We start from the raw sequence: 14,621 nt of genomic DNA, 5'->3' as shown, positions 1-14,621 counted from the left end.
TCGCAACTGGGACAGGTGCTGGGGAGGGGCAGCACCTGGGAATCTGGTCCCTGAGAAAGGGGCTTTCAGCTAGGACCAGAAGGGTGAACAGGAGAGGGAAGAGCATCCTGGCCAGCGGGAACAGCATGTGCAAAGGCCCTGTGGTGGTGGGGTGGGGGAGCCAAAGCCCAGAGTGGGCAGCAGGTGTGGGATGAGAGTGGGGAGGGGCTGGTGGGCAGAGCCCGATGGGCTCTAGTGAACGTTTAGGAGGCGACGGGAAAACCACTGCTCGGGTGGCATCTTCAGACTTGCCACTTGTGATGCTCCCTCGGGCGACACCGGGATTCTGGGTCTGCAAAACTCACATCACTGCCGAAGTGGCTGGATCTGCCCACCCCCTGTGCCTGGTGCCCCGCCTGCCCTCACGGCTCTGCCGCTGAAGTTTATCGTGCAAAGACGCATGTGATTAGTTTGGAAGAAAATACGCTCCCTACGAGCTACCCAGCCACGGCCCCTTGGCACCCGGAGTGTGCAGGTGGTATGAAATGAAACCCTCTGCCCTGGATATGAGTCCTGGCTCTGCCGTTTCAGACGAGAGTTCCTGCTTGCCGAGCCCTGGTGGGTGCCCTGGAGCAGCTGCTGTGGCTCCCTGAGGGAGGGAGGGAGGGAGGGATGGGTGATAGACGGATGATGGATGGATGAACGGTTGGAGGGATGGGAGGATGGACGGATGATGGATGAGTGAGGGGAAGAATAAACAGAGGGATGGATGGATGGATGGATAGATGGATAGATGGATGAGGGATGGGTGGGTGGACGAATGACTGGATGATGGACGGATGGAGGAATAAACGGATGGATGACTCGATGGATGGATGGGTGATGGGATTTAGCCGCTGAGGTCCAAGCCTGCTTTTCTGCTTCAGCTGCTTTCTTCTCGGGCTTTGCCCTTCCCCGTCCCCAGGGGCAGTAATGAGGATTTTCTAATAAGTCCATAGGCGGTTTACTCCCTGTCAAAACTTCCCCAAAGGGAAGCAGAGACTTTCAGATAAAGCTCATTTAGGGCCTCTGGACCGGCAGGTTCACAGCCTTTACACACCTAACATTTTTATATGACGTTCATCCTTGGCACGCAACGTGGTCAGCCTCTGGTGGAGGAAGAGTGTCATAACGGCTCACACCTGTGGAGCACTTAACCTTCACGTACAGCGTGTGTCCACCACACCACACACTGAGGGACCCGCTATGTGTCGTGGAGCTTACCGTCCAGTCGGGGGGAACGACTGGGTGAGTGTGACAATAACTGGGATATGTGCCCTCACAGGGTAAGCTCAGGGCCCAGGGTGAGTCAGGGAGGCCCTCCTGGAGGAGGCATCATTCAAGCTGAGACCTAAAGGGAGTGTGAGCACCTCTGGCCCAGCTCAGGCCTGCCTCACTCAGCGTTGGTAAATGCAGAAGGGTCCCAGCACTGCAGGGGCTCAGAAAGACCAGGCCAGGAGTGTGACTTCTCTGGAAGGGCTCAGCCTCTGCAGCAGGTGTGAGCTACAAAGCCCTTGGACCTTCTCTGCCTGCTGTTCTCTGTTCGGAGCCAGCTCAAGGCACCTCTTCTCCCTGACGCTGACCCACATGGGCTCTGCTTGGAGGGCCCCGAGGGCTCAGTGCCTGGGGTGGCTCTCAGGAACCCCGGCACACAGGGCGTCCAGCCCGACTTCTCTTTCCCTGACTCCATGCGGGGAGCCATGGGCACCAGGCAGGAAAGCAAGGGGCCACCTGGTTCTGCCCCATGCTACTCACCCGAGACTGCTGGTGTAGGTCTGGCCCAGGACACAGTCGTCAGGCGGGGACAGGGGGTTAAACCAGAAGTTAGCAAAGCACTTGTCGGCGTCGGACTCGGAGGAGGGGGTGCGCTCAAATCCATAGTCACTGGGAGGAGGGAAAAACGGACGTCAGGAGACAGCGGGGGTCAGGGGCCTCATGCTGAGGACGCAGAGGCGGATCCACGGGGCCCTGTCCCAGAGGGAAGACAGGACTGAAGGCCGACAGTTACGTTCCAGGTGAGAAGGGATGCAAAGGGGGTTCCAGCGAATCACAGGAGAGCACTGAGCCCAGCCTGGTTGTCCTGGAGGGCTGCCTGGAGGAGGTGGGCTGAATCTCAGTGGAAGATCAAGAGGCAGTCAGGGGAAGAGGGGGCGAAGGGCACTGCAGGCAGGGAGACAATGGTGAAGGTGGCTGACGGAGAGGGGTAAGGATGGCTGGGGAGGGAGGCAGGTTCCAGAGCTCGCACATCCTCCTGTGGGCAGCAGGCGGCCACGGGAGTCCTTGAGCGGAGGCAGGGGAGTGGTCAGGGGGCTTTCGGCAGAGTCTCTGGACAGAGGGGAAGGGGCTGGGTGGTACAGCCGGCCCCTGGGGATGCCCTCCCTGTTCCTCAGTTTCCCCTCCCACCTGTGAGCAGCGCCACGTGCACAGGTTTGGAAATGAGGCCCACGAGTTCTTTGATGCGGGCTGGACCCGGTGGCTGGGTCCTAAGGCACAGCGTAGGGGGAAGTGATGGAGGGTGACGAGCCCTCCCCCGGCATCACCTGCGGGGACAGCGGCTGCCGGGTCACCAGGCTACTCAAGCAGCCCCAGGGGCCCGGGGCAGAGCAGGACCCTCACCAGAGGAAGTCCGAGTCACGGCACTGGCACACACGGGCCGTGAGCGCCGCCGTGAAGCTCCGACCCTTGATGCACCAGGACGTAGGCTTCCTCCTCCGGAAACTCCTCTGCTGGCCCAGGACGCAGCGGTCGCCCTGTGCAGGAAGGCCAGGGTGAGGGGCCGCTCTGCATGGGCTCCCACCGCTACTGCTGCCGGTTCCTCACTCGCCGGCCAGCCGTAGGGGCCGGGAAACCGGGCCCCGGGGGAGGGGTGTCCGTGCCTGAGGCCAACCTAGGGCAGCCTGGCTCCCAGCCCACCCGCCCTAGCATTCACTGAGCTCCCACTGTGTACAGGCTCTGTGTACAGGGCCCTGAGGGGTGGCAGGGCTGGTGGAAGAGGCCCCTTGCATTCACTTCTCAGGCCTGAGGGTGCCAGGTGGGCCCTGTGCAGCTGGGGTGAGCCGCAGCCTCCAGGACACACAGTAGGTCCTCAGCCAATGCTCAGAAGAGGCCACACCTGTGTGAACGGGAGCCGTGGTGCAGGGTCCCCCCAGCAATTCCAGAGCCCCCCTCGCTCTGAAATCCTGTCCTGTGGCCACACCACCTGCTCTGAACTGCACTGGGAGGCCATTTCGAGTCCTCATTTATTCCTCTCTGTGTGAATATGACACATTTTGCTGTAGAAACATGTATGTGTTTGAGATTATGGGGTGGGGCTGCCCCAGACCCACTGGGATGTTACCTAATATATGATACACGTGCCCTGTTACCTTCCCTCGATCTGAAAACTCCTGGACCCTGAGCACGCCTGTCTCCAGGCTGGCTGGGGCCCTGTGCACCTGTTCCCCTGAGTATGACTGCAGACTCTGGCCCAGGCAGCCCCAGGCCCCAGAGGGGTACGGAACACCGCAAAGAAGGACTGGGCATCTGAGGGAGGCCCTCGGTCTCGCAGGACGGGGAATTTGGCAGAGGGGGCCCTGCACGGTGCCCACCCCTGGCCTGCGGCCAGGCCCACCTGCAGGTTGGTGAGGTTCCAGGAGCTGTAGTCTTCCTCGCTGCACTGCCTGGAGAACCAGGGCCGGAAGTCCACCTTGACCAGCTCCCAGTCCGAGCGGAAGCTGATGTGACCGAAGACGCTGGGGAGGGGGGAGAGGGAGGGGCGGGAAACCACCTTAGTCTGGCCCGTCCCCCAGGTGCCCACCGCTTCCCCTGCGGGCCTCTGTTCCCACCTGCACAGCGGGCCCCACGGTCCCTCCCCTGCCCCCGCTGGGCTGCCCTGTGACCAGGCACCTGCCCGGGGCCCCGCTGGCCACGAGCATTTGGGCGTCGGCGTTAGTATTCCCACAGTCATCACGTGTAATCTATGGCTCGTTGATGGTGTTGGTGGGGGTCATCCCACCTGGCCCCCCGGTGGACGAGGAGGCCGGCCAGGAGCCTGGACCCTCCCACATCCCCCACGCTAGTCCTTGCAGAATTGTTTTGCAGAATGATTCATGGTCAGGTGTCTGCGTCCTGTGCTCTCTGGCTTCTCCTCGCCTTTCTTCCCACCTGACCACTCCAGGAGGCCTGCGCTGCAGACAGCCAGCTCCGCCTAGCTGGGCCACAGCCTTTTCACCCCAATCAGAACCGACAATCCAAAGAGAAGTAACGAGTCATCACACCGGCTCAGAGCGACGGGGTGCAAAGGATCCCAGTGTGGTCCTTGCTGCGTGGCCCCGGCCTCGGTGGGTGGAAGAAGCAGAGGACAGAGCACCATGGGGCTCTGCAAAAGCCAGTCCTCTACGGAGCACAGGCAGGGTGCTGGGAGCCCGTGTATGCTGTCTGGTCTAATCCTCACCACAGCCCACTCTACAGAAAGGAAAACTGAGGCACAGAGAGGTTGAGTAACTTGCTCAAGGTCACACAGCCTGTTTGTGCCATTTCTTCTCCCTCAGCAGGCATTGGTGGAGTGCCTACATGTACCCAGATCCCTCGCCCTCTGGGAAGGCTGCTGCTTAATGGATTTCCACCTGATCCTCCCAACACCTCATACTTGGGCTCCAGATACCACCACAGAAGAGGAGACCAGCCTGTACTTCTCTGGTCCTTCTCCAGTCCACCCTATAGTACCCAGGCCATATTATCAGAGGTCAAGCATCTGGATGGTGGAGGTGAAGCACCCCTTCCACGCACACCGACAGGAGCCGGATACTTGGGGGAAGCCAGTGATGGTCTGAAAGGGTGCAAACCCCGTTCTAGGAGAGTAGTTGAGAAGGCCCTTGGAGTGTGTTCTGGGGGATATGATGGCTCTGAATGTCCGAGGCTGATATTTGAAGAGGAGTTTTGGAGTTTTGGCTCCATAGGGCACCTCTGAGCCGGGTAGGCCTGGGCTGATACCCACTTACTATGTCTGTGACCTTGGGCAGGTCCATTCCTCTCTGTACCTCAGTTTCCTTGGCTCTAAAATGGGGACAATGACACTGGCCTTTCAGGATGGGTGGTGGATTAGCAATGGTTTGTGTAGGATGCTTGGCACTTAGTAGGAGATTTATACACACATATGCACAACACACGCTCATCTGTGCACACACACCCGTGCGCACGCACACGCTCACACGTTCTCACGTGCACACACATTACCTCTACTGCCCAGAACAGTCCCCCGAAGCAGATACCGTGACCTTTATTTTACAGACAAGACCCCGAGCCTCTGCAGGGGCCTCCTCTGATCCGAGCGGCCCCGGAGCCTCCCTCCGTCTCGGCCTTCACCTGACTCTGTGGTCCGCCTCTCCGTCCTCCCGTCCTGGGCTCCCCGACCGCCGGCAGCCCTGGCCTCTCGCCCGCTCGTGTTTGGTTGTGAATAACCCATCCTGCCCGAGGTGCAAGTCGGAGCTCCCGCCGCTGTTTCTCAGCCCGGGGCCTCTCCTGATGCTGGTGGATGCGGCCCAGCGAGGACCGGACGGCCCGCTTCTCCTCCGCCGGGCCCAGTGGCTCCCGCAGGTTCTGTTTCCAATGGCGAGGTCGTAGGAGGCCCGGATGGTGGCGACCGTGGCCGTGAAGGTGTGAAGGTGTCATGCCGGTCCTCTGTCCCGACTCCCATCCTGACGCGGACAGCCCTCTCCCTGGGAGCGTCACCACGTGGGGGTCTTTGTCACAGTGTCCCCTTCTCCCAAGCAAAGACTGCTGGGTTGGTTACTGAGAACGAGAGGGTCTTCGGTCCCTGAAGGGATGTCTCTAAGGGACAATTTCCGGGTCCTCACACAGCCTGAGCTGCGTCTCTTGCTCTTTTGGAAGCCACGTTATAACGGAGGTGACGGCAGCAGTAACTGCTGGCCTGTACTCTGTACCTGCTACGCGCGCGACCTCCCATCCTCTCCTCACCAACCCCGTGCGGAACGTACTGTTAACATTCCCACCTTACGGACAAGGAGACTGAGGCAAGGGACCCCCTTGGGATGGCACGGCAGCCGCCCACCTCCCGGACCAGCCAGGGTCGGTCCCGGGTTGGCGACCACAGGGCTGGGACGCTTTGCCCAGGAAACACGCACTGGCCCGAGCGTGACCACCGCGCAGCCTCCCAGGCTGGCGGCACAGGCCCCGCCGGGGAAGTCCCTGGAAGGAGGCTGGCTTGCTTGATCTAACTAATCCCCTCCGTGTGTTTGAAGTCCTGCCTTCTATGAAACCCAAAAGCTCAGCTGATACTTCGAGAAGTATCTGTCATCCGGCTGACTCTGACTTTTAGGAAGGAGACGCCAGAGGGAGGCTAGTTATTGCTTCACGATTAATAAGGAAAATGTGGGCCGGCCTCTGCAGGTTAAGGAGGAGCCCCACGCCCTTCAAAGAGCTCACTCCCCTCCCCTAGTGCAGCCCGGGGAGGATCTGGGAGCCCACTATCCCCCCCCAGGGCCTGGGGGGCCCTCACCCCTCTGAGGCTGCACTGGTGGGGGTGGGAGGCTGAGCAGGGGTGATCCAAGCTGAGGGAAACATCCCCAAAGGTGACTACGGTCAGCTTGGACGTGACCTTTGGGCAGATTTGGATAAAGAACCATCTGGGGAAATGCTCTCAACTGTGCAGGAAATAGGACAGCGGGGGATAGAGAGAGAGAGGCAGAGAGACAGAGGATGGGGAAGGGAGGGAGAGACAGAGAGACACAGAGAGAGGGAGAGAAGGAGAGAGACAGGAAGGGAAGGAGTGGGAGTAGACAGGATGCTAGGTCTGAGCGCTTCCAGCAGTCTGGAGAGATGAACCTTTATTCTAACACGCCAGCATGTTCCCTCTTTCAGAGTTTGAATCATTTCTGTGTCAACCGGAATTTGGAAGTGGTCTGATGATGTGGCACAGTGAAGTAGGAGGCCTGTAGGAACAGTTCCGATGCTTTTTCAAAAAAAACTTGAGGTTATAGCATCTGGCTCTGAATTCTGCCAAGAGTGTTCCAGGAATAAAACGCCCCATCTGTTGATGAGTGCTGAAAACCGGGCTGTTGCTGGGGCCAAACCCAGCACTGATGCGGTGACAAAGGGCTTGACGTCCTGAAGCTCCTAGGTTAATGCCCTGGGGTAGAAAGTGCGCCCATTTCTCAGCTGGGGAAGCTGAGGCCTCAGACCCAGCTGACTTGTTCAACCTCTGCAAAACCAGCACGGGCCAGCCATCTCCCCTGGTGTTTCTGACGCTTCCCTTCTGCTCCATGGCCTCCGGTCCTGGAAAACTGGTCAACCAGCAAGGGGTCCAGGCTGAGCCCGGCTGCCACACCACAGAGAGCCCTGCATCGGCCCAGGCTGGAGTCGTCCCCCCTCCCCGGCCCACCCCAGAACGAAGCCTCCAAGAGCACGAGGGGAGCATAAGTATGTGACGTCCTGAAGGATTTAACTCATTCCAGGGCCAGGGAGGAGAGGAACTAGGTGTGCAGGGAGAAGCACAAGTGAGGCGTTTAGGGAATTAGAAAGGTGATGATTCCTGACCCAGTTTTTATAGGACAGCTTCTGGGGTCCCCCTTCCAGCTCTGGCTCTCCAGGACCCATGCAGAGCTGATGTGACGGGTCCCCCTTTGCCACCACTCCCTCGGTGCAGAATTATTGAGATTTTTAGCACTTCTAGAAGAAGGGGGAATAAATCCTCCCTGGAGATTTCCTATGAGAATAAAATGAGATAACGTAAAAAAAATGGACCCATAACATATAGTACGTGCTCAATAAAGCTTCGTTACAGAACTTGTTGCAAGAGGCCATACTGGGAAAGATGTAGGGAGGATGCCAGGCTTCCTCAGTCCTGGTGGCAGGGGAGGTCCCCTGGAGGGGGTCACTGAAGCCGGATTTGGGTCTGGCAGGAACTTAGATGGCTCTCTTGTCTCAAACGTCCTGAGAAAGGAGTCCGCACTACCGTTTCCACGTCCCTTTGCTCCATCTTCCGTTCCCAGAAGCCTGGGCGGTGGGCACACAGGCGGCCGTGGTCCCTGGTGGCCCGCGGTGGGGGGCTTACGAGAGCTGTACTCCCAGCCTCCATCCCAGGCAGCCAGAGGAGCCTGGCGAGGGGGCGTTCACATGAGCACCCACAGGAGCCCCAGGGCAGAGGCGGGCCTGGAGGGGTAATGTCCACTCTGGGCAGTTTCCTTCCAGTTCAGGCCTCGGGCTGGGGGCCAGGCACCCCTGGGGGCTTATCCGAGTGGCCCCTCTGGGGCATTCAGAAGGCTGAAGACCTGGCTCCTCACAGGCGATGGGGAGCCGGCCGGGGCAGGGGTGTGAAAGCCATCGTGAGCTGGAAGGGCAGACAGGAGGGCATGAGTTGTTCTCTCACCAGGGACTCACTCCCAGGCAATGACTCCAGCTGGGCACACGTACCTGGACATGCTCTCCAGGCCAAGCGGGCAGGGTGAGGGGTCCTAGCACCCAGCCACTCTGCTGGGAATGGACGGAACCGGCCCGTCTGCTCCAGAAGGGCTGAGCCAGAGCTGGGGCACCGTTCAAATCCTCACGTGGGAAAGCATGAATCCTTCTGTACCCACATATCGTCCTCGGGCCTGGGTCTCACTGGCCCGGTCCTGGTTCAAAGGTCAGCTGCTCCGAGACTCCGTGATCACCACCCACCCCAGAAGCGACCCTTCAGCCCCCAGCCCCTCGGCTGGCTGGCCCTGTTGTATCAGCATCTTTCACGATAGCGAGGAACCGTGTCACTCTTGGTTATATTTGATCTGTCTGCCTGGGCCACCAGCTCTGTGGGTCCTCGGGGTCCCTGGTGCCCAGACAGAGGGTGGCACATGGCAGGCCAGGCTGGAATGACCGGAGAAGGGCTGGCCTTGAGATAGGCTGGGACCTGGGACCCTTTGCGGCAGTGCTGGCACCTGGACAAACGTCTCCTTGAGCCACAAAATACCAAGAAACTGTAAGGGACTAAAAATAACTGTGTGTGTGCCCAGCTGGGGCAAACTATGGACAAGATACGAAAAGCCCGAAAACCCAACTGCCACTTCTGAAGAGCTGGGAGCAAAAGCAGGGCACCGAGCACGCCCCCTGCACTCAACCCCACCTAAGGGGTGAGCAAACCTCCTAAGCCACGCCTCCAGCTGACCCCAGGACACACCTCTACCCTCACCCCATATAAGGAAGCAGCTCGCCCCCTGCCCCACCCCGGGGAGCGAGCAAGGGAACCTCTTACTCGTTTTCACTCCCTACTGCTACGGCAGGAGCCTTCCTGGGCTGGGGACTCAGACCCAGCCCTGCTCCCTGGAAGCTTCCTCAAAGTCTGCTGGGGGGAGAGAGGAAGTAACTTGGGAGGCCAACCAGAGACCGAGGTGTCCAAAGTGCCGGGTCCCCTCCCAGCGTCAGTGGCCCTGGCCCACATTGGGCTGTCATGAGGGGAAGAGTCATGGGGCCTTGGGTGGCTTCCTGGGGCCATCTTAACTCATGTCCACAAACTCGTGCTTCAAACAATGGAAACGTATCTCCTCACCGTTCTGGGGGCCAGAAACCTGCGATGCGGGTGTTCACAGAGCAGGCTTCCTCTGCAGGCCCCAGTGGAGGGTCCTTCCTGCCTCTTCCAGCTCCTGGGGCTCCAGGCGTGCCTGGGCTGTGGTCGCATCACGCTGGCCTCTGCCACGTCTTCACACGACGGTGTGGCTGTGTATCTAACCCTAACCCTCTTCGTATGAGACATGAATCATTGGATTAGGGCCCACCTGCCACCTGTGTGACCTCATCTCGACTAAGCACGTCGGCAAAGGCCCTGTTCCCAAGTAAGGTCACATCCACGGGTTCTGGGTGGACGTGGATTTGGGGGGACACTGCTCTCCCCAGTACAGGCGTCATCAATAAAAGCCAAGCAGAGTGCACAGGGCCCGATCTCCTGCACCCAGTGCAGCCAGGCATGCACAGCATTGGCGGGGCTGTTAGAAATGCAGAGTCTCGGGCCCCACGCTGGCTTGTGAATCAGCTCTGCCTGAACAAGTGCCTAGACGGGCGAATCACTCAGGAAGGAGGCTTCCAAAGGCGGACCCTCATTTCGTGGTTTCTGGGTGAGCGCCTTGTCTCCCCAGCGGGGCCACAGGGCACAGTCAAGCCCTGGGTGCCTTTTTCAATCCCCACCTGCTCAGGCTCTGCTCCTGGGCTGTGAGCCACTCTGAACAGGGATGTGCTTGACCTAAGCCAGGGTCAAGGGGCTGGGGTCACAGCCTGGATCTGCCCTTCACTGGCCCATTTGGGTCTTAGGTCCTCTCTGTGCCATGTGCCTACAAGTTCTTCACAGGTGCCAATAGCCAATAATCATCACTACCATTATCACCCTCACCATAGCATCACCTTCATGATCACCATCATCAACACCATCACCACCATCAACATCACCATCATCATTATCATCACAATTATCATCATTATCACCATCATCATCAACATCACAATTATCATCATCATTATCACCATCATCACCATCATCAACACCATCATCCCATCATCAATACCATCATCACCATCATCACCATCATCATCATAATTATCATAATCATTATCACCATCATCAACACCATCATCCCATCATCAATACCATCATCACCATCATCACCATCATCATCATAATTATCATAATCATTATCACCATCATCAACACCATCATCCCATCATCAATACCATCATCACCATCATCACCATCATCATCATAATTATCATAATCATTATCACCATCATCACCATCATTATCACCATCATCATCACTGTCACCACCACCACCATCATCATCCTCACCATCAGCATCACCTTCACCATCACCATCATCAACACCATCATCATAATCACCATCACCATCATCATAACCATCACCAACACCATCATCATCATCACCAACACCATCACCATCATCATCACTGTCACCATCACCATCATCATCATCATCATCATCACCATCATCACCATCATCAACACCATCATCACCATCACCATCACCATCATCACCATCATCACCACCATCACCATCATCACCACCATCACCATCATCATCATCACCATTGTCATCATCATCACCATCATCACCATCATCATCACTGTCACCATCATCACCATCATCCTCACCATCAGCATCACCTTCACTATCACCATCGTCACCACCATCACCACCATAATCATCACCATCATCATCACCACCATCATCATTATCACCATCAACATCATCATCATCACCATCATCACCATCATCATCATCACCATCATCACCATCATCATCATCATCATCATCATCATCATCATCACCATCATCATCACCACCACCACCATCATCATCACCATCTGAAAGGTTAAGTGGACAGTGACCCAGAGCTGACCCTTGACTCTTGGTTCCACCCCTCACCAGCAGGTGATCATGGGCAGGTGACAAATGTCCCTAAGGACAGAGTGGCCACTTCCCGGTGGCTGAGGATGAGAGGAAACAGTAGATGGTAAGAGATAAGGAAGCAGGTGTGAAGATGGAGGTCAAAGCGAGGAGGCTGGGGGTCAGTGTTGAACCTGCCTAGAGCAGCAAGGCCCACGGTGGCCCTCCGCCACGGCCCGCCTGGGGTTCGGCTCTGACCTGCCTGCCCACCTCCCGTGGGCACTCACGTCATGACCAGCGTCTCGTCCCCCGGCTCACTCAGCAGCCCGTCCACAAACACGGAGGTGCTGGTGAAATTGTGCGTGCTCCAGGTGAGGCCCTCGTCCACACTGAACCTGCCGAGAGAAGGGGAGTCACCACCTCGGGGCAGGTGGGAACACATCCTGTGTCCAGGACGAGCTGCCTCGCTGGACCCAGCCCTGCCCATGCCCAGGGACGAGAGCTGTCCAGCTGAGGTGGCTGGGAAAACAGGCAAGAGCAGTGGCCAACTCCAGGGCCAGTCCAGTGTCTCGGCCACAAGAGGATCCCTGACCTCACGCTCTCCTGGGAGGTCACAGCAGCCACCCACCACCAGCAGATGGCATCCACATCTGCTTGGTGACACCACAGTCAAGGAGTCCTGGGTGTGTGGTCTGGGTCCCAAGCTGCTTTGTACCCCTTGAATTGCAGTTATCCAGGCCTTGGAAACATCCAGGTCAGCCCCACCCAATGCCCGAGGCCAGCCCAGGGTTTGCCAGGTCATTGATGGGAGCTTACTGTCTCTCAGTGAGGCATATCAGTACAGCCAGCTGCAGTGCACAAAGATCTTTTTCAGACTAAAGTGATACTGGCTTCCTGGCAGCTCTCCCAGCTCTGCCTTCCAAGTCCAGAGTTCATATCTGCCCTCACTTCCCCACAATAAACCTTCACCTGTCTGAAGCTGATGCCAACCCCACTCTCACCTGGGCACACGCTGCTGGCTTCCTTCTCTGACCCCACCTCCTCCACTGAGCTAATTCCTGTCCATGCATAAAAGTCACCTCCTCTGAGAAGCCCTCCCTGCTTCCCGAGGATGAGGTGGGTGGGTGCCTCCTCACAGCCCCAGGCTTCCCTCTGGCCCACCCGACCATGCTGGGTCATCATTCCCCATTTCCTCACCTCTCCAGGCCTGGCCAGAAGCAGTTGTTGGGTGGGGGGGACTGGGGACTATTCTGAGGGGTTCCCAGGTGGGGGGAAAGAGCCCCTACCACCCTGCACCCAGTGCTGGCTCCTGATGGCCTTACTTGAGGATTTTCAAGGGGATGGAGGTGTCCTTGATGGCCACGATCACGCCGCCGTGGTCCAGGTAGAGGATGTGATGCTCCTCCTGAAATACCTGCGGAAGACAGCAGGTGGGGGTCTGAGGGCGGGACCCTGAGGAGGGTCGGAGGTTGTTCAGGGTCTGGGGTCGCTCTCCAGTGGGGCAGAACTGCCAACACACTGCCTGGGGGGCAGCAGCAGAGTCCAGTTCCTGAGGCGGGGCTGGCCTGAGGGCTCCCGGTGTCCCCAGGCCATCCCCGTGCTCCCCCAACCACCCAGACTCAGTACGTGTGGGATGAATGGATGCAGATGGCGATTTCTAGACCATTGACAAGAGAGAAAAATAAACACTGCAGGTGTTCCTGCCTAAAGGAAAAACGCATGCACCAAAAAGGCCGACACGTGAGGATGAGAAATAGTGGAATTTAGAAAAGCATTTAGGATAAGCGTCACCAGTAAAAGCAAACCTCTATTTGACATTAAGATAGTCCATGTGCCACCTCCTCCAGGAAGCCCTCCCTGATGCCAGGTTGGGTGGGGAGCATCTCTGGGCCCCCTGCCCCAGCACTTACTGCACTAATTTGTCATTGTTTCCTCCAGCCAGGGAGCTCCTCAAAGGCCGGTCCTGCCTCTGAGTCCTTTCTGTGGCCCGGCACATGCCTCAGCTCACAGCTGGGGGTGTCTGTGCTCAGGGAGTGTGTGTGGGATGAATGAATGAATGAATGAGTGAATGAGTGAACCTCCACCAAGTCCTCAGGGGACACAAGGTCGAGTGGCCTGGACAGGGCTCTTGCGGGAGGAAATACCTCTGGTGGCCTCGCTTGTCTGCAAACAGCCCTGGGTGGGGTCCCATTTTACAGATGAGCAAGCTGACGCTTGGAGCTGTGGGGGCCGAGCCAAGGCCTCAGAGCCGGTGGGCGGCAGAGCCGGGTGTGGCTCTCTAGTCCTGCCAGGACACCGGGCGTCCCCCTCTAGATCTTCCACGAACACAGACACCTAGACGGCCAGCCTGGGTCTTGACTCCACACAGAGAAGGGCACCAGTGTCCTCTGCCACGTTCCCTGCCACCCTGAACCTCATCTACAGGACGTGGCCCCATCACGACCACCTGCAGCGGGCCAGGGCCCCATTCACCTCCCACCCCGTCTGACCGTCTCAGGGCCTGTGGGTTCTGTAGCAGGGGTGCAGGGAAACTCAGGGGGAGACGGGATGGAGCCAGGACCCCACACCCACAGCCCCTCGCCGGGGCCTGCGCGCTCACGGCTGTCAGCCGCTCCGCACAGGGGCCTGGCTAGGCCTTCGTGTCTGTGGCTCTGGGGCCCCTCCTGGGCCAGGGAGGCAGCTGCTGCAGGGCTTGGTGCCGAGCGAGGCCGGAATAAGTGCATCTCCAAGCAGATGTAGACCCAGGGCTGCATCTGCATTTGCCCCGGCAGAAAGAGCCCCGAAAGCTCCCACACCCCGGGGACCCTGTTCTAGAGCAATGAGCGACCAGGAGCGGGGAAATCATTAAACCCCACACACACCCACACAACTATTAACTAGCATCTTCCCCCTGATCTTCTATCTCGAGTCTTCCTTTGTTTGAATGTCTGTTTTTCCAGAGCCAGCAGGAGGCACTCGGGGAGGACCCCAAGCAGAGGCCTCACCTCTTAGGAATGGGAACTTCAGCAGAGCTGATGGTGCCTCCAGGCCAAGCCCTCAGCCCTGACATCCCATTACCCCCACACCCCCTAACCCCACCAGAACCTTCCAATGGCCCCCATGGCCCTTAGAATCACATCCACACCCTCTCCTGGTCATTGGGGCTCCGTATGAGAGGCCCCTGCCCACGCTCTCCCACCTCCCGTATACCAGTCACCCTGGCCTCCTTTCCCTGAACACGTCTCAGGCCCTTTGCACATGC

General features: G+C 58.3%; 1 protein-coding gene across 1 annotated transcript in view; it reads right to left on the bottom strand.

Moving 5' to 3' along the window:
• Window positions 1-14,621, bottom strand: part of SORCS2 (sortilin related VPS10 domain containing receptor 2) — a 183,848-nt gene that overhangs the window by 20,121 nt on the left and 149,106 nt on the right. Inside the window, exons 12-16 of the mRNA XM_027104054.1 lie at window positions 12,703-12,794; window positions 11,668-11,775; window positions 3,629-3,749; window positions 2,635-2,768; window positions 1,774-1,902 (exon numbers count right to left, since the gene is read on the bottom strand). Coding sequence (XP_026959855.1) covers window positions 1,774-1,902; window positions 2,635-2,768; window positions 3,629-3,749; window positions 11,668-11,775; window positions 12,703-12,794 — 584 coding nt within the window. The remainder of the gene's footprint in view (window positions 1-1,773; window positions 1,903-2,634; window positions 2,769-3,628; window positions 3,750-11,667; window positions 11,776-12,702; window positions 12,795-14,621) is intronic.

Source organism: Aethalodelphis obliquidens, unplaced genomic scaffold (assembly GCF_003676395.1).
Source record: "Aethalodelphis obliquidens isolate GAN/ISIS:26980383/991018 unplaced genomic scaffold, ASM367639v1 scaffold6, whole genome shotgun sequence".
Lineage (NCBI taxonomy): Eukaryota > Metazoa > Chordata > Mammalia > Artiodactyla > Delphinidae > Aethalodelphis > Aethalodelphis obliquidens.
This window is presented reverse-complemented; position numbering and strand designations above follow the sequence as displayed.